Source organism: Corvus brachyrhynchos, unplaced genomic scaffold, assembly GCF_000691975.1.
Source record: "Corvus brachyrhynchos isolate BGI_N302 unplaced genomic scaffold, ASM69197v1 scaffold60, whole genome shotgun sequence".
Classification (NCBI taxonomy): domain Eukaryota; kingdom Metazoa; phylum Chordata; class Aves; order Passeriformes; family Corvidae; genus Corvus; species Corvus brachyrhynchos.
In genome coordinates this window covers 3488257-3508896 of record NW_008236767.1, presented here as the reverse complement: position 1 = coordinate 3508896, position 20640 = coordinate 3488257, and the positions used below count along the sequence as shown (strand labels likewise).

At 35.3% G+C, this 20640-nt stretch overlaps 1 protein-coding gene across 1 annotated transcript in view; it reads right to left on the bottom strand.

Annotated features, from left to right (window-relative positions):
• Positions 1-20640, bottom strand: part of SNTG1 (syntrophin gamma 1) — a 330206-nt gene that overhangs the window by 62447 nt on the left and 247119 nt on the right. The window contains 1 exon segment of the mRNA XM_008644917.2: positions 4224-4262. Coding sequence (XP_008643139.1) covers positions 4224-4262 — 39 coding nt within the window.

The following is a 20640-nucleotide window of genomic DNA, read 5'->3' as shown; positions in this document are numbered from 1 at the left end:
TTAAATTATTCTTCCCCATTACACCTTTTTTGTGAATTCAGCATATGAAAGGTGGAGGGTCATAGCCTTTGAATTCATCCTAATAGAGATGAGACATACAATATAGGGAAAAAAAGTTTTAAATACACTCCTCTGCTATAATATTTTTATCTGTTTCATGTGAAACCTTGAGATTTAACTGTTGCCCATGTAGTGGAGAAGCAAATGTCTATTTATTACATTTGTGAACATGTATGTGAACATAGCCATAATCAATGAAATGAAAAATGAACTCCCCTCATTTGCCAGGTGCTGTATCTGCTTTGTATCACTGTCCTGTTGAGTGAAATAAGTTAAAATGAGAGTCAGAAAGTTATGACTTTCCCAGCTGCAATGTATCAACATTTTACTTACTTGTTCACGTAGGGACAGGAAGAGGTGAACTGCAGGCCAGACTAAGATTTAGATCTAAACCTTGAATTCCACTGTGTACCTAAGCCAGATGCAGCCAATTCATCCTCCTGGCATGGCAATCAGTAATAGCCAAATCCCAATGAACCCCAAATAACAAATGAGAGTTATAATGCATAGTAAAATCTCTAGTAGCTGGAGGCTACATTTGGTTTCTCACACTGAAAAGGATCAGAAGGCTTTTTAAGAAGGACTATCTAATGTTGATTTCTCTAGATGCTATCAAATCAATTTTCAGCTGAGATCAGCCCATTTGCAAACTCGAGGTGGAAAATGAAAAGATTGGGAATTGAAAAGGAATGGGCAGTGCTTGTCCTCACTACACCACCACAGTTTACTGATGTAGGGTGCTTTTTCCTGTCATTTGGAAAGCATTACCAAGGAGTCAATGCCACCTGTCAGAACTCACCTGCCTAATGATGGCTCCCACAGGAGCTGACATTTGCTGTAATCACTGTAACAGCTGAAGAGATGTGAGGAATTCCAAGAGAAGGAAACGTGCCCATGTTTGCACTCCCATCTTGGCTGATCAAATAGAGAAGCCTCTGGCTGAAGCCTTGAAATATTCCATTCCTTGTGCCTCTCTGCTATGATGTCTATAAAATCTTTTCTCCGAATTTATGGAAATTTTGTCTATGACATATTTTTTTAGTGCATATTTGAAATATGCAGTGTATTTTCAGTATAAAATGATTTAATTTTTTTGTCAACTACTTGCTATTATACTCTAAAATATTACTATTTACAGCCCATGCATACAGTACCAATATAAAAAACACAACCAGTTTTCTATTTTTTACCATTTTAAGTGTTCTTTCCATCACTGTCAACTCAGAAAGGTGGAATTTTATTTCCCTCTTGTCCCACAGTCTTCTTCAAAAATACTTTTTTTTTGTCTCTGTGGTCCTCTTCCAGCATCTTTTGCATCATCTTTCCACCACTACTAAATGTACTACCACCATTCAGAGAACTTATTGCTTCATGCTGTCCAAATAATTACCACCTTCTTATCAATACACATAATCTTTGATATTTTGATTTTAATTAACGTATCTTATCTTTCTAATGATTTTCCAGACAAACCTACTTTCACTCTTACTGCATTAAAGGAAACCTGACACATTATGTGCAGTCAACAAGTCTTTTCTAACTACTTTTTCTTTTATCTTTTTTACATACTGCAACATTGAGATGTTTGGATAACACTACAGGAGTTACAGCATCTTCCACATGTATGCAGATACATTTGTTTCCTCATTCTACTCCTAATGGCTCTGTCTGTGCTTCTGTTGTCTTCTCCATATCAAGAATATTTTTATGAAGGAATCCTAAGGGTTGGTTCCTTGACTCTAGTTTGACAACTGCCTTCCCCCTTTACCTAATTAACTAAAATCCACATATATATGTATAAAAATTCTAAGTGAAAATAACCTTCAATTACCCTGCTAGTGCTCATTAAAAAACCCGTGGGTATTTGTTAAGTGAAATTAAATATGCACACTTTTTTTAAAGCATAATAGGATTAAGACAGCTTTCAAGTTCATGATTTGCTTGCAGAAAGAAGTTAAAACTAGCTGTTCAACTTCTTAGACAAAAATGTATTTTATTAAAAAAAAATCAAGATGACAAGAGTATTCAAGATGGTAATTTAATTTTTTAAATTATAAATGATGTGTTGATATAACAAGTAAAAAGTCCTTTTCCTTCCCTGCATACCACGTTAATATTTGTTGCACATGAAGACAGAAATTAACCTTACATCCTTGTAGCCTTTTCTGACTTTACTCAAAAATATTATTTAACTATTTAACTTAAATTAGGTGACAGTTCCTAACTTCTTCTATGACAAAAAACTGCAGCCCTCTTTACATAAAATAATCCCGAAAGGGAATCTGGTTTTGAATTTAATGTTCCCTAAAACTTCAGATATCCACAGATCAGTATACCTTTTTCTTCTCCAGCGTTTGACAGGCAGGGAGACCTTAGCAGTCTCACTGCCCATCAAATCAGCCTCTCTTTCCAGTTTGACCTTTTGGCTGAGTTTCTTGAAGTGCTCCATAGCAATCCCTTTGGAATATGATGTTTGGTTTTGATGGGAGATGAATGCATCATAATTGCACGCTGTCCTAACAGACAGCATGGCCAAAAAGCCATTCAAGCCAAGAAAGATATTTTTGCTTTCCATGGAATTCCAATGAAGGATAAAATGCCTTGTTGACCCTATGTGCCAAGGGTTCCGAAACAGCAGAGATCCCTGAATGATATGTTAGACTGATGGGACATTATAACTGTTGTTTATATTTTTGTTACAGTAATAAAAGCAAAGAGACAAGTTCAGGGTAAATCATAACAGTGAAAATGGAGCTAGTTAACTGCTTTTTGTTCACTAGGCAGTATCTTCTTCCCTCTTTTGAGACAGGAGCATATCTTTGCGCTGTCTGCATCTGATGTTATATAAACTATTCTGAAAATGCCCAAATGCAAGGGTTAACTCCATTTTTTGCAGCTTCATTTATACTTACCCATATAGTTGTCCTTATTGTTACTATTAGTAGCATTATATTATTGTCATTGTCATTAATTTATTTCATTTGTGGATCTTCTCATCAAGAAAACAGAAAACAAAATAAAAGTATCTTCCTCCTTTGTGAGTTACACTCAGCACAATTCCACATAAGTAAAGTTGGACCAGAGATAGGGAACTGAGAAATACATTGACTAACTGAAGATGTGGTGTAAGGGAGATGAAAGCACTTTTCTTTCTCGAATCTGTCCTCTTGAAGGCAAGTTTACAGCTCAGTCCTATACATATCTACACCTCAATCCTGCTACAAGGAAGTAGTTTTTTTCCTTCTTATGAATAAGGTTCCTCTGTTTCCCCTTATCAAATGTTTCTTAAAAGGAAATCATCATAATATAATAGTTGTCATACACACAGCACATACATACTTAATTAACTTTACAGTGTACTGAGCTTTACTCTGATAATTTTAATTCTTACTTTGTTTACATAGTTTTCTAAAAGATACCTTGATCCTTTTGAGGAGGTGTGGCTGCTGTCCATTCTTACTATGGTCTCTAGAAATTAGAAGGTTTGTGTCTTTAAAAATAATTGTGGGAAGAACAGATTTTTCAAGAGGAAAAGATCTATCCCTTCTAGACCCCATCACCTGATACAGAGATGTGGAGAATAGCAGCAACTGTGCTCATAATACATTTTACAAGAAAGCATCCCTATTCAAGGAATCCTACTTTCTTTTTGAAAGATACTCCAGTTTCTTCCAGTAATGTGAGACTGCCAGTGGATGAACTGGAAGACCATCAGATTCTGTTTATTTAAAATTCTGCTATTGGCCTGCTCCATAATGTTGTGCAAATATTAATTTTTATGCCTTAATTTGTCAATAGGCAAAAAAAACCCCAAAAAAACCCAAAAGACCACACATTTTTAGAATTTTGGAACATTGACGTATTCAGGCTAATTGTGTAAAAGATAATAACATTCTCCTTTTAGAGTAAAATTGGTAAGACACAATCTGAAGTATATACCTGCATCAAATAGGTTAATTTGAAAAAATTAGGTGTGTTCTTACTTTGATGAAACACTCCAATTTCCTTTGAGATGAGAAAGTAGAAACACCAAGGTACTCTCTAAAGAAAATCTACTGAGAATTCCTCAGTTAGAATAATGAACAGATACCACACAATTAAAGATAGTTAAAATGAGAATTAGAATTATAAATAAAAAAAACCCCAAATGTTCTTTTTCTTACCTGCTGGTTTACGGGAAAATTCCTGTTGATTTTTTTAATCTATAAAAATGAATAAAGAAATAGATTAATACTCAGTCACTAGAAGAAAAAACAAAACCAAAAAAACCAACTGGATTTTAGACAGATATATCAGACTGTCCCTTTCAAATGATGTTTGCAAAAAAGACAATAAAATTTCCTGCAGTAAAGGGACTGAAACCTTTGACAAGCTCATTTGAATAATGGTTTATTTCTGTGGTCACTTTGTGGTTCATTCCGCTGTTCAGAATACAGGAGAGGTGAATACATGCAACATTATTTCTAAATCCTAAAACACTATGTCTTTTACTTTTTTTTATTCTTAGAAGCTATAAAATAAACTAGAATATTTAACTCTACATAAAATTACATCAGAGCAACTAACTGCCAACCACCACAGTCATCAAACTTTAAGCAAGTTCCTTTCCTTAAGAAAATTTGGGCTGGAACAGATTTGGAAACATCCCTTACTCTACCCGTTTATCCTAGGCACAAAACCAAGTATGCAAAATCACTTCTGATAATTCTTCAAGTAATTTTTTCTTAAAACATTCGATGATATCCCTAGGTGATAGTGAGACAACTAATTCATGAGGAGTTCATGTTTAGCCCTGCAGTTCATGGACTCCATCTAAACAAACACTGCCAGCTTTCTGACACAGAAGTGTCCAATACAAAAATAATTATGTGTAGAGCATACCCATTCCTCCCATTACTAGAACAAAAATGTTGTTTTTTAAGCATAAGCTCTGAAAGCTTTTGACAACCTAGAAAATCTAAACGGTTCATTCATGACAGATACTTAATACCTAGAATAAACATTTAAGTTAATACCTAGAATAAACATTTAAATTAAAGACATTGTCAACTAGGTATCTATATAGAATGTATCTGAATGATCTGGAAACCACAGTATAACATTAAACTGCTTCAACCAACCTTCATGAAGAAAAGAAGAATCACCACTGAACTTCACTCACTCCAGTGTTCACAATGTTGTCCCTAAACAACTGCATGCAGAGATGCGAGTGGCAAAAACTGTGCTTTGCTGACTTCAAAACCAGGCTGCAGCAGCAAGCTCTTTGCATTCCTCATGCAAATACTGAGCAAGTCTGTCACTGACATCCCACAGCTTTGCTATCAAAGGATAATTCTCACTGTCAAGAACATGCTGCAAGCAATTTCAGTTGGTTTTCAAATTTATCCTGCATCAAAATTGTCAGAGGAGCATTTCTATCCTTCCTTCTTGCATGTGCACTAGCCTCAGCTTCCTCCTTTCTTCAATGCTAGGTAAGGAGAAGCATTAGAGGAGCTAGGAGATTCAATGGACAAAGAAATAGTACAAAATTAATCCATACATGATAACAACTACCTTAAATGTTATTTTAAAGAAAAAGGAAATAAACCCCACATTTTTTGACAGAAAAAAATATCCAAAGACTTCTGGTATTTATCCCTAAACCAAACATTAATTACTCCAGCATGATAAATCCCTGCTTGTGTTAGCAGAAACTAATAAATCCTTGTCAAAACCATGTATTTTCATCTAATTTAAGCAAATAGCCTGAAAATTTTAAATTATGAAAGAACAATGTTAAGAAAAAGAGATTTTATTTTATAAACAAAATACTGAAAATATCTATTTAGCGGCAAGTCACAGTTTCAGATTAAATAATTTAGGGCTGGTTTTTTACTTCAAACACAGAGATTGCATTTTTTTAACAGATATAGAGTGCATTAGTGTACTTTGAATGTTCCTGTAAAATGTAAATACATACTTGAAAAATCATTTTCTCATTAAAAAATTTCCAGCTCATTTTTGTAAAGTAGGATCTAAGCACCTACATTACATGGTTGTTTTAACCACTGTTATTTTGATAATTAAAACAAATATGTTTATCTTTCAGGTCATATGGCGATTTCTTGAAATGCATTATTTTAAATTCTTTTACAGTTTGAAAATTGCATTATAGTTGTTCAAGTCCACCTGAAAATAAAAATTGTTAAGTATGATTAGTTTTAGGAACACCTAAATGTTCATCATTCACATGCATAAATTTGGACATTACAGAAAAAAAAAGTTCTACAACTGGGTGGTACTCATATGTTCTCCCCAGCATGTTACAATGTACATTGAGTAAAATTTAATTTACAGATCCATAATATTTGGCAAGTAAAACCTAAAAGTAAACATTTTCCATACATGAAAAGAAGAAAAAAAATCTTGTTACTTTACAGCTTATCTGAAAGACAACTGTTGCTTCAGTCTTCCATAATTTTACTGAACTCATTGTAATACTATGAGTTATTAAGCACAATCACAGCACACAACACCATGTAACTGATGCAATTAAATGGAATTTGTTTTCATCAGAGGACAACAGTACAATACACTGCAAATATACATGAATGTAATATTTTTAAGTAAAACACAGCAGCGGATACTTACAGTAAAAAAAAAAAAAAGAGGCATTCTGAGAATATTCTTTACAAAGATGTGTTTATACAGAGCAATTAAAAATCAGGAATGGCACAAAAGGAGACACAAGAAGAAGCTAGAAAACAAACTTTTCTGAAGGCAATGTCAGCTGATTTGAAGCTAGCAAGAACTACCTGCTTCTACTTCAAGCACAAAAAACAGGTGCTGAGGGATGATTTTCTATTCTGGTTCAATTTCTATGAACGCAAATTAGGGAAAAAAAAATCTAAGAACACCATAGAAAAAGTAATTTGGGGTCTCATGATCAGCTCAAGGTAGAAGGAGGAAGAAGGAGTCAAAAGGAAGGTCTCTGCAGTATCTTGCATCTGACAAGCAGATAGGCAAGTGGTGATGATACGCGACCAATAATGGGATTACAGAATCATAGAATGGTTTAGATTGGAAGGAACATTACAGATCACCTAGTTCCAACCCCCTTACCATGGTCAGGGACACCTTTCACTAAAGCAGGTTGTTCATAGTTCCATCCAGAGCTCTGGCTTTGAACAATTTCAGGGAAGGGAAGAGTATATTTTTGTGAAAACTATCAAGGATGATTTCGAAGCAGAACTGCTTGTTAATGGTATAAATACACTTGACTAGATATGTTCCAAAAGTTCATCTGGCAGTATGTTTGGACATCACAGACATGACGAATACTGGGCAGGGAGATGATATGAAGTGGAACATGATGAAGAATGGCCAAATTCAGTCATTTTTGTGCACGAGATATTGCAATCACAGATTGATATTTTCACAATGATGGCTGTGCCTGCTCTGCAGAGGAAACAAAAAGAAAATGGAACAGAGCACTTCTCAGCATGTACACAAATTAGCAGACTTTGGCTTCAGGTGTGCAAATGATTGCAAATGTTTGGGGCTTTTGAAATTTTATTACTTAAAAGTCTTCATGCCAGAGAAGCAGTAATGCAAAAGAATACTGCTCTATGCTATTATCTTCTTGCATGAATTGTAGCCTATCATTGTTGCTCTCAGCTGAAATACAGCTGATTAAGCTCATAAAAGCTGGGTTTTAAACTTTCACATTCAGTTAAAGCTGAACTGAACTGTTGACTCCTCTGAGAGATGCTATTTCAGACCTTCTTTGAGCAAATAGCACATCAATAACTATTTTCAGATTCCATATGAAGATTTTAAAGTGTAATTTGAAAACTACTATTTATTAGGGGTATGTTTGACCTTTCTTACTTATTTATGTTAATGAAATTTGCTATTTATTCCAATTTAGTCACTGCATCCCCATGAGATGACGAGGAAATGTAACTTTCAGTGAGCACTAAGGACTCTTAAGAGTAGTAAGATCAAGAGATTCCAGGTTTCTCCAATCCTTAAAAATTTAAATAGAAGCAATCAGATGCTTGAAAAATCTATGTATACCATACCTGCTTTGATCCTATTTAATGACAAACTGTATTGTAAATTAGACTCAGAGTTCTAAAGGCATAATAGGAAAGATGATTAATATACAGTGTAAGACTCAGGTAACACAATTGGTCCTCTGCAAGAAAAAATAATATAGTAGTGTTAGGACAGAGATCCTGACAGACACCATTCTCTTGGAGTACTTAGGGGAACAGCCAAGACAGAAGGCCAACATATGAAACAAGAGGGCACCAGTTCCTGCTCAGTATTTTGCTGACTTAGGCAGTAAATAAGATTCTCCCACACTTTCACATATGACTTGATCTCTTATTTTCTTGCAGTCTGTAGATATCACGTAACTTTGCAGGTCACACTAACTTTCCAGTTAAAAAAGAACCCTTTATTTTTTTAATTTATGCTAGCCATATATATGGATTTCCCTAAACCATTTAGACTCTGTAACCTTCTCCATCAATTGTTTGCACTACACAACTGCTGATTTACATTCATTAACAGGTAATTAAAATATAATAGATAGAGAAAAATGTAAATTCATTAGCTAGTTCTTCATCTCATGCATTGAGATGAAGACAAGCAACAATACAGTTTGTGCCATTGGGATGTTAAGTGATTCCAAACAGGAAGCAAGATCATTACAATTTGGAAGAAAACATGAGTCCATGCTGTGATAATCTTATGCTAATGAATGAGTAAGAAAGAGTACATAAAACTTGAAATTAGTAGTTGGCTAGTCTTACTTTCTGTCCTTGCTAGGCTTTTTTTGCTCAGTGGGAGAGGTAAGTTGTGGTAAGATTGTGAAACTTTGTTATCCAAATGTATATGTTCATTGAAAGAATCAGAGAAGATTTGAAAGAAGCACGCAAAAGCCCATACAAAATACATAATATATTGGTGAATGCATTCAGATATATGTATAATTGCCTATAGACTGAATATAGCAATTCTTGATGCTGGTTTTACAAGCTGCAGTAGATTTTAGAGTTCACACTAAAAATCCATATAAGCTAAGTTATGCATAATGATCAGTCAATATGTTCTGGAAAATATCGGAGCATAGAAGTATTTAATGCAACATTCACATCTGCTTCTTGACCTACCAGTGATGGCATCATTCTCTGTTGTGTGTTGATCACATTTTACCAGCTGAATGGTTCAAAGGATGAAAGATTGGGATTACTTCCATAATTTCTAGCATTTTCATGTCCTAGTTGGATTTTTCTCAAGACTAGACACACTGGATTGCAAATACACTCAGCCTGAAGGAACTCAGCATCAACTTCCTTGAAGGAAGAAAGGGAAAAACTCCAGAATATATGAACAGTTACATAGAGGAGAGGCTTGATTTAACACTGAATAATGCATAAGCACAGGCATGACCTCTGCTTTCGAGTCTGTTCCTATAGATACCTGCAGGCTGAGTCATCCTCACTATGGTTCCTAGATGAGAACAAAAGTGAGAACCAAGACGGTATGTTTCAGCTTATATAATCAAGGTTATAAAATCTCTCTTGGGAGCCAAAAAATTACAAAAAAGAGATCAAATATTTGTCAATTTTATAGACAATGAGGGCACAATAGACATAATCCAGGAAGTCCCTAATCAGCTGTCTGAAGAAGTCCTAAAGTAGCAGATGGCTGGAAAGAGAAAGGGAAATATAATTATTCTTTTGTTATCACCAGACACAGGAGTAGATGGATCTTTATTCTGGTACCGTATAACAGTGCTCACGGATCATCTTCATCCATATGGAAACTAAAAGGTTTCGTTTTAATCCTACATAGAAGGAGAGGAAGAGAGGCCTGGGACAGTCTTGAGGTCTCATCTGGAAAGCAGAACTCTACAAGCTTCCTTTTAAATTCTACTGACTGCCTTTGTATTAGCCAGTTGCACAAAATATGCAGAGGGCTTCCATGTCTTCATGAGTTCCAATAGATGTTGGTATTTGATAAATATTTTTGGGGCAACAAAATATGGCTAGTAAAACTCAGGAATGCACCCCCAAAACAGAAGATCTATACTAATCCTTCCTAAGAGAGGTGTTGAGCTTTTGAAAGAAAATATTTGTATATTGAGAGTTATTATTAATTTAGGACACGTAAAAGCACTATCAAAGCACAAATGGCCATCTGAAATGGGATCAAAAACCTGCGTACTATCAAGCCTTTCCTTTCTCACTCAAAGGGATTCAGTGATACACTGAACACTCCAAGCACAGCAGTAATGGATGAATATCAGAATACCAGATTTGCACCTATTACAGGAAAGTATAGTGGGATCTTAAGGACAAAACAAATCTACTCTTCAAACATCTGTGATGTTCCAATAATAGGAATCCAATTAATTTTACTCAAATTAAAAAAAAGTTAAAAAGCGTTGTGGGTTTTTTTTGTTTAACAGATGAATGGCTTCACTTAATGCTGCAATATTTAAGAGCCATTCCTAAAACTAGATGTTGCCTTAATGACAATATTGCTATTGTGCCTCTTTAAAGAAGATACATGTGTTACAAACACAGTTTTATAACAGTGAATCTCCATAAATAAAATACCAACAGCAACATGCGTATTATTAGAGACACGAAAAACAAATTAAATCCAGTGCCTGAAGAAGCTATTATGGTCTCATCTGAAAGAAACATATGTCTCTATACTGAAGATGTATTAGAAGGACTGTGAATAATAAGAATTGAAAAGATGGGAAAAAAAGCCTGACCCAGGAGGAGAGCAGAAGGGATCATTGCTTCAGATAATGAAATGCAACTGGATAATTGTGGCTTATATCATAATAGCAGTTGCTCACTGGAGTATGATTACTGCAGTATCAATCACACTAAGAGTAAAAAAAGCTGGTGTTACTTATTACTGCAGAGTAAGGAAGCCATGTCATTTTTCCAGCAGAAACCAGAGTATTAAATTGTTAAAAATTGATCTATATGTCTCTCCTGGTTTAAAATACCAGACTTCATTACTTCTCAATTTTTCAAGGCAATTAAATGATATAGATAAGTCCAACTTCAATTTTACTTTTCACTTACAATTTCATTACAACATAACATTTAGACAATATAATATCTAGTATATAATATTTACTTTCAGAATTTTTTGCAGAATGACAAAGGAACAGGGGGAAAGCTTTAATTTAATGGTAGCTGTAGTTTGTCTTATCCTAGTATTTCTGAATGCAAGTTGTAAGCACTGATATGAATTTGTTCATTCTATGATAATACAAAAGAACAGAAACATATGGCTGAAAACTCAATAGATTAAAGCTGTTTCTCGAACCCATTTGTACAGTCCTGCCATGATGAGTCTCTTAATGCCTCATAAGTCAATCTATTAGCAACTACAGCTCTACTTAGCACTGGAAGTTTTCCTTGTATTGAACCAGACTCTTTCCAGTTGCAGTTTAATCCCGTTGTTTCTCATGTAATCCATCACAGAACCAAAGAAGAAACTGCTTGTCCTTTGTGTAGTTTTTCTTAAGTTGAAACGTTATTCTTTTCTTCAGGCAAAGCCAGTTCCATTTCAGTTCCATTTCAAGTTCATGCTATTGTCAAAGAAGCCAGAGCCTACTGCATATGCTACTTCTGCATATGAGCACTGTAGGACACACATTTTTTCTGAATGACCAGGAGGACTGACTAGCACATTACAACAGCTCTGACCCCCACAGCCTTCCTTCAAGAGTCTCACAGCCACTTTTTATCTGCTTAGACTGACACTGAAATCAGTCACGCCTGCATGAATAGCAGTGCCAGCTAACTGTCATTTGACTAGATGGCTTAGGCAATATCCCTCAGATTTAAGCTCCTGGGAGACAGAAGACTCCCCACAATATTAGGTCCAGATGCTAGACCAAAGTTTTCATCACACACAGGAGTGAGACAGTCATGACCAACCAATACATCTCTTCCTCATGGGAAGAATGATCCTTAATCTCACAGCTTTTCCAGCCTGCCAGGCTTTCATTTTATTTTCAATCCACTCTGACATTGAAGCTTGAAACTTCAGCTCCTGTGATTATAATGCATCACTGCCTGAGAAGGGATCATTTCCCTCTGAAGAAGACCTGTGAGTTGAAATATCTTGTTAGCTAGGTTTTCCTCATTCACAGTAGGTGCTATTGTAGATCTTCCTGGCTTGTTACCAATCATCTTCTCCACACCCCCATTCCAGATTTCACTCTCTCTGACAGCTTTCTCATGTAATTTCTCTACCCACTTCTTATAAGATTTCACCAGCACATAAGTTACAGCTGAGGTACCTTCTCCCCTCAGCCTTCTTTGGGAAGGGAACTGCAAACCATAACTCCTACAAATTCAGTTTAAGATTTGGATTTAGACACCTATAGTTTTGGTTCCCATCTAAAGTTTCTGCTTGAACTGTTAGCAAGTATTGGAAGAAAAATACCTCACAACACAACTTACATTTTCGTCATAGGTTTGCTCTGTATACAATATGTTTGCTCAAGCTCATTACTCTCCTTGTATTCCTTCCCAATAAGAGTCTTATCCACAGCTTTTGACCCACTTCTTTACTGAGTCAAATAGCTCCTTGCCTTTTAGGTCCCTCTTTGCAACCTGGTCTTTTCATTCTGACTAGACTGAAATAGAATAAAGCAGTCTGTTGAAGACTGCAACTAAACCTGTTTTGTTCCTCTGGCCTCAGTCTACAGTCTACTGACCTTGCCCATGAAGAGCTCACAGTTTGCCATGCTTGCATTGGTTCAGGACGCCTCAGTTTGGTACATTTTTAGTTCACACTCAAGCATTTCATATGACAAAAGGGGTAGTAAAATAACAAAAGAAATGAGGAATTTTATACAGTCACATCATATACAATTATATATAACATGAGACAATTAACCCTCTTGACAGAACCTAATAGAAATGTACCCAGTTCATTAAATTGGCCAGTTGCCAGTGGCATAGACAAATACCTTTACCTGAGGCAACAAACTAAAGAGGCTTTTTGTAGTCTTTACAGGTATTATATCTTCCACCACTCCATAATCAACCCATTCATTACTTTAGTTTGAGTGGATTAAAAATAAAATTATAGAAGCACCTTGTCTTTGTTGTATTGTGTCACATTTCACTTCTTCTGTCTAAAAGAATTACACAATTTTATACTCTTGAAGCTCTCAGAAATAACAGCAATATTTACAAGGCAATTTGGCTGACAGCACCAGATAAACTGCTTGTAAGCTAAAAGAATCTCTTGTTATTACATTACTTAGATAATTTGCTTGACATAATATGAAATAGCTGTTGAGAATTAGGTTTACATGATAATAAACTTGGTATTAACACAACTGGTAAATTTTATATTACAAAAGAAAAAGAAATTTCATATGTCACTGTAAGATAGGTACAAACCGCTGAGTTTTTTAGTACGTGCTTCTGCTGGAAGCTCCCCATTCATCTGTATAACCCATCATTTTAAATTTCACTTGAAACACTCCAAAATTACTTTGTAGTGATTGTATATTTAAAAGTCATGTCCTCATATTTTATAAAATACACCGTGCCCCTCCTCCTTACACATAACAGGCTTCACTCGACTCTGTATTCAGATTAATCACAGACTCACTCTAGCACTGTATTCAGTTATACCCTGAGCTGAGTTTTAATGAGAAACTCTTTTGCAGTAAAGCTTCCACGTTGCCATAAATAGAAAAGATCAGACTCTCCTTAACATTCTTTCTCATAACAAGCTGCTGAGCCATTAGCTTAAAAAATCTTGAATTTCCTTCCCTTCTAAGGAATACACTTCTCTGTATTGATCTCCAATTTTACCTCATAACTGAGAATTCATTGTAAAATAGCATGCAAAAATCTCTGCAAATGTGTGTTTTCTCTAGTCTCTTCTGGCATTTCTGAAAAGGAATGCTCAAATACTGATCAATATGGTCAAATACAAGTGTAAAGAGCTGTGTATCAGTGGGACCATGGATGAAAGGTAGTCAAGGGGTAGAAGATGTCAAGGGAGAAAAAAGAGTAGGGTAAAATTTTTTGCACAAATGAATTAATTTTCAAGCTCAGACTCTTATTTTTCCTTCTTCTTTGAGAAGTGTGTTAAAGGACCATTTAATTTTAACAATATTGTTAAACTGACACTAATAATAGATGGCATATTTTTTTTGCTTTGGGTATGATCTTGTAATCCTTAAATAGGAAGAGGTATAATAGTTAAGATCAATGAGATTTTCTCCAACCTCTCATAAACTGCCAATTTATTGCCATTAAGAATGGCTAAGACAGGCACTGAGGATGTTACAAGCAAATTTATAGATGACTTTTTCTTAAGTGTGCATTTTGGACAGATTTCAGAACAACAACTCCCTGCCGAATTGCATTTCAGCAGTAAGGGAGATTGTTTAGTCAAAAGTATATATTTTTTGCTCTATCAGTATTTCTTGTAGTTCAAACGTGATTTAGAGAGGGTCCATAGAAGAGCCAGAAAGACAGTCAAAGGACTGGGAAGCCTGCCATACAAGGAAGGGCTAAAAGAACTAGGATTGTTCAGCCTTGAAAAAAGAAGGGTTAGGGTAGACCTTATTACTTGTTCCAGTATTTAAAAGGTGACTAAAAAGAAGATGGAGACTCCCTTTTTACAAGGAGTCACAGGGAAAAGACAGGGATAATGAATACAAGATATTCCTGTGGAGATTCTAATTAAACACAAGAGGAAAAGTTTTGACAAGAAGAACAACCAGTCATTGGAAAAACCTCCCCACAGGGAAGCGGTGGATTCCCCCAACTTTGGATACTTTTCAGATTCACCTGAATGTGGTTCTGGGCATCTTGTCTAGACTGTGTCTTTGCCAAGAAAGACGGGATCAGATGATCCTCAAGGTCCCCTTCCAACCTGGGGTTCTAAGATTCTATAATATCATATAAATACAAATATAAATACAAATAATAGTGTCCCACATTTTCAAGATAGAAACGTGTCAATTTCTCTAAGTTTCAACATTAAAAACAGTATCGAAGGAAGAACCATCCCTATGACATTTAAATTACTGGAATCAATTTAAAAAATATTCTTTTTTTTTTTCCATAATGTCTTTTCTCATTACTTTAGTGAAGTTCTAGTTATCTATTATGGACATTATCTTTCCTGAAAGAAAAAGGCATGCACACACTTGCTGAGAAAATTACTCCAGCACTGTAGTTAAAAGGAAAATCAGGAAAACAAATTATTCAACAAAGGTATAATGATGAAGACAATGGCATAAGTAGAAGAACACAAAAGCTGTAATTTACAAGTGAAATGCTTATGTCAAGCTGTAAGAAAAACAGATGCTGCATAGTAATTAAAATTGTATGTGGTCACATTATTATATATTGCCACAATGAGAGAATTAACTGCATAAACTTGACATTATTATAAAAACACTTAAAATAGTAATATATATAAAAATGGTGTATTATTATAAGAAATTAGAACTGAACAAAGCAACTAAATATCTGAATAATATCATGCCTATTCTTAAAGCATAGACTGCTGTGAGAGCATAGGCTCAAAGCCCACGGAGAAGAAAGTCCTGAAGATGAATGAAGGCAGCAATGCCATCAAATATAGAATTACTCTTTCACTGTGAGTACTAACTGTTCTTAGCAGTAATTAGGTGGATGTTCACACACACATTACAACTTGCAAATGATTTAGGTCCAAGCTGGTCACAACTGAAAAAAAGCCAGTAATGAAATAAAGTTCTACAAAGACAGTTTTTACCCTGAAACCATAGGCACTGGTTGTTCTGTGGCACACAAAACTTATAACTTCTACTTCAGTGCTATTTATTTCATCTAGAAACTTCCTGTACTTAGCAAATGCATTTGGAACAGAAGCTCAATCTCTTGTAGGTTTTAAGTAATGTAATAAGGACGTATTTGGAATGCGCATTTCTAAAATGCTTCTCATTAATGTACACCTAATATCCTCTCTGGTTTCTAAGATGATCTGACTTTATTCAAGATTGTGTCACATTTATCAGTGGTGACAATCACCTCTTTATAATTGACCTTTTGAGTAAATTCTCATCAAAAAGAGCATTGAATGCCTTTTCTTTCTTGTCACTGTCTGCCAATAATTTTCTTTTCAATATGGAGTCAACCAAACCTTTTCTTGTCCTCTCCGTTATCAATGGTATGCCTCAAAACTATTTTCACTCTTATCACTTGCCAGCTGAGATCTCATCTTGTCCTACCACATTTCTAGTTGTACGTAGACAAGGGATATTTCCCAAGCCCACTCCTAGTTACAAATTCTACTGTGCTACTTATTTCCTCTTTTTTGGGATACAGAAAAGTTCTTCATTTAGCCATGCCCCTTCTTTAAGTTCCTTTTCTTACCAGTGGACTAGTAGAGCACGCATCTTACACAAAATATGGCTATCTATTGATTTTTGATTATAAAAGTATTCATATATAAAAATGTAAAAGAAGTTATTTAGCACTGGTAACACTGTATTAGTAGACTCGTGCTCTAAAGGAAATTCTACTGAAATAACAGGAATAAACACAGTGATAGAGACAAAGAATACCAAGAGCTACTAAGAAGCTGATGAAAGACTGATAAAAAGATTGGCACTATTGAAAATAATCCCTTAAATAATACTAACTTTTCTAATCTTCTAATGCTTGGGATAGAAGATGCCAACATGCAAAAAAAAAAAAAAAAGTACTATCATTTTTTAAGCTGAAAGTGTAACATTTCTGGAGCTATAGGGTTGTCTATTCAAATCTAAAGGAAAAAAAAGCATGCCTCAGAGTTGTCTTTTGACAACATAAAACCAACATGGTCAGTGAAGCTATGAGGCGTGTTTATTATTTGCTGATGACCTGGTCAAGATGCAAACAGGCTCCTAAGTCACTCCACTGTAAAGACCAAGTGGTATTATAACCAGGAACCAGTAGGAAGTTTCCATGAGTCTATTTCTAGGGTTTTAAAAAATGTAAGCATAATACACATAAGATGTGATTTCTTTTGGTTTGGTCTATGAACTTACAAAGGTAAAGAGAAGTGGGGTTTGGATCAGAAGACTAAACAGAGGTCAGAGAACTATAATTGCTTTAAGCCAGGTTTGGCGTACAATCTATCCAGCTATGTAAATGGAAAATTAATTTACTGGTAGAGCCATCTGCAAGTCTAGATGTTCTGGAGAGTTCTAGTTGCTATTTGAACAACAGGGAATACTCTTTTTTTTTTAATTCAAATTGCATACTCTGTTTTCCTGACTGCTGCTTTTTATATTTTTGAGATGAAAATCCTGTTTATGGTTACTGTTTGGTAAGTGAATGAGCTAATAGCCATACTGCTGAAGCAAGAGTAGCTAGCTTAATTAAGGTGCAGACATACATTGCTAAATAGTCTGGAGAGGTATACTGCCTATCTTGTTAAGCACATAACTTTCAAAATAATCTGTTTAAAACAGCTTGTGAATAGCCTCTTAGGATTTGGCTTGCTATAATATTTTAAAATATAGTTTATGTGTATACAGCAATACAAAGATCCATTTATGTTAATCTGGTGAAAAAGGAAATAATTCTGATATCAAACTTGCATACACACTGCGACTTTTCAATTATTTAAAGAGTAGCGGGAAAAGAATGTTAGCTCCATAACTCCACAGGGGCTATGTCAGCCTAAGGACATGTTTCTCCTTGTGGAACACTCTATTTATGATGTAAAAAAAGTAAAGCCATTAAAATTAATATTTCTACAGCTACAAAATGAGAAAAACATTTAAATGGAATGCACATACTACTTAAATTTGAGTTTGAGGAGCCACCTGTGCTTTTCTGCCTGGCATAGAACAAAATAATTGATAAAAATAATATATTCACTCCCTGTAACATCTCCATCATACAAAAATATGTACAGGTGAAAGCCCAAACATTGCTGTAGTCATTGGTCATTTGTACTTAATTTAATAAACATAAAGCAAAGGCCCTTTAAGATTTGTTTCACATTTGCATTTCCATGACTCCTCTTGCAATAAAAAATCTCCATGACTTTCTTTCCAGACATCTGGAGTATCTCAGGAAAACTCATTTCAACACCTCGGAACACTTCATGGAAGTGATTAATAATAATTAATACATGAAATGGGATCTGAAACAGTAGAACAGGTGTCTAAATGTCGGGCCTTTTTGTCTCTTTGGCAGAACCTTTCTTTGTGAGTGGTGCTGACTAAAATGATATTCACAATTCTGTAGACATTTACCAATAAAATCCACATTACTAAAGGTTTTGAGGATTAAACTTTACATTCATTTTTTTCCCTTCTAGAGACAGTTTAGGTTATTCCATCATTTTGCTTCCACAATGTTTTGATTACCTCTCTCCTCCTACATGAATGGGAATCCTCGGTGCATCTTTTTCATAATGCATATATGAGAAGAGGAATATTTTTTCCTTTCTGAACAAAATAGTAAAGCAGGGCAATGGATGCTATGATTTCTTCTAAATCTACACAGCTGCTGTAGGCTGGTATTCCAGTGAAGAAATATTAAACAAATATATATCCAAAAATACCCAGTAAAACTTGTATTTTCCCTATGCAATGATAATGCTACAATAAAGCCATAATTTTCCCCAGGTACATCTGCACCTGGGAAGGGAAAACAGCAGCCACAATGAATGGGAAAGCAAAGAGGAAAAGAAAAGCAAGAAATATTTTTATTTACACACTTTATTCAGCAATGATTGAGTCCATTTCTCATGCATTATGCATCAATCTGACTTCCTCAAAGCAATTTTTTTCACACAAATTATGCCACAAGTTAAGAAGTCTCAGCACTCCAAAACGGTGCAGAATGCTTCCTATAAGGTGAGAGCATCTCAAGAAGCATGGATTTTAATTTCTTCTCAAAACCTGAGACACTTTCATTAGTTTTTAAAACTTCTGGGAATTGCAAAGGAAGACAGAAGAAGGGAAAAAGGTAAAGAAGGCTTATCTGACTACAACATTCACAAATATAGAAAATCCCCAGCTGCTAAGTAAAAGACGTCTACATGAGGTCTATTTTTGCTGATCTTTCTCTTTCATGGAAAATTTGGCTGCAGAAATTCATGTGGACTTTTCTCATTCGGCTTATATATCCACACAATGTACCCAGCCTTTCAATTGTGCTAACACAACTGTTTGCGGTGCTGAACTGTTTATAAAATCAGGGAACTAAGCTGGGATAAAAAATCTGCAAAAATGAAAGTTACACTGTAGTATAGGGAGTGAAGCGTCCAATTTGGTAATGGTAGATAATACCAGAGTGCCCACCCAAGATACGGGAGACACAGTACTCAGGCTGCAGGAGGAGAAGTATTTATCTGCTACACTTAAGCAGTACTCCTGCTGGATGAATCCTACCAGACAATATGAATGAGCCCCTTGTCTCCTGTCAGCAGCATTGGCAAGAATTCTGCATGCAGCTCTATGGATAGCACGGAGAACAGCCTCTGGAAGGAGGAGCACAGCCTCAGCCTTGCGTTGTCCCTGGACATCCTTTGGCCAGCAGTGAGGCAGACGGCATCATGCTGCAGGCTGAGTAGCACGGAGAATTCCTGTCTCTCATGTCAGGGTGACTCTAACAACCTGTAGGCTATTATGCTAAAGCACCCTCTTGCCATTTCCTATTCGAAGTGGGAGAGGTAAGTACTTAATTCAAGGAGATGGAACTACCCTCTGGAGATATCTGTGTTCTTTATATAGTTAATGGGATAGAAGTAACTGTCTATGTTAAGAGGATGGGTTCACTTCCTTCAAGTCTCGAAGACATTTTTTAGTATCCCTTTATTACGTAGGGAATTTGGGTGGAGATGATCTTGCCTTTCAGGGACAAACAGCTACCATTTCTGTGAGATTAGCTAAATTAGAAAGTAGTTATAAAAAGAGAAGTCTAGTTCCTTGGCAATCAGATACCAGAGAAGAAGAACTGCTGAAACTCCTCTGACAATGTTAAATCGAACAAATTATGTGAGAAGGCCCAGGATGTTGACACTTCACAGGAAGTTTTTCATCCTTTTTATTACCTTACAAAATTGCTTTAGGAAATAAACACAGTGAAAACAATATTTTCTCCTAGGCAGGTAACAGATTTTTCCCTGGAGTAAACAGCCATAAACTTGTGTGTTTGTTCACCAACAGACATAGAAATATTTTTGGAATTTGAACATATACTATTTTACTCTGGTTTTTTATTAAGATTCATCATCTGTACAAACAGGAAACTAATAAAACATGCAAATATATCACATCTGCATATATTTGTTGTACATATTCAAATCTACCTCTGAACAATGGGATCTATTACTTGAATGGTCAGCATATAATGGGCACAAGAACACTTTTTACTGTTCTGTGTGGTTTCAATGAATCACACTGGAAGAGAAGTAGAATATCTATCAGCAATTAGAAATATAAATAAGGTTTGCCTTCTGACTTTTAAAAAGTAACCTTATGAATAAAATTGGAATTAGCATGTTGACAAGCTAAATTGTATATCTGCA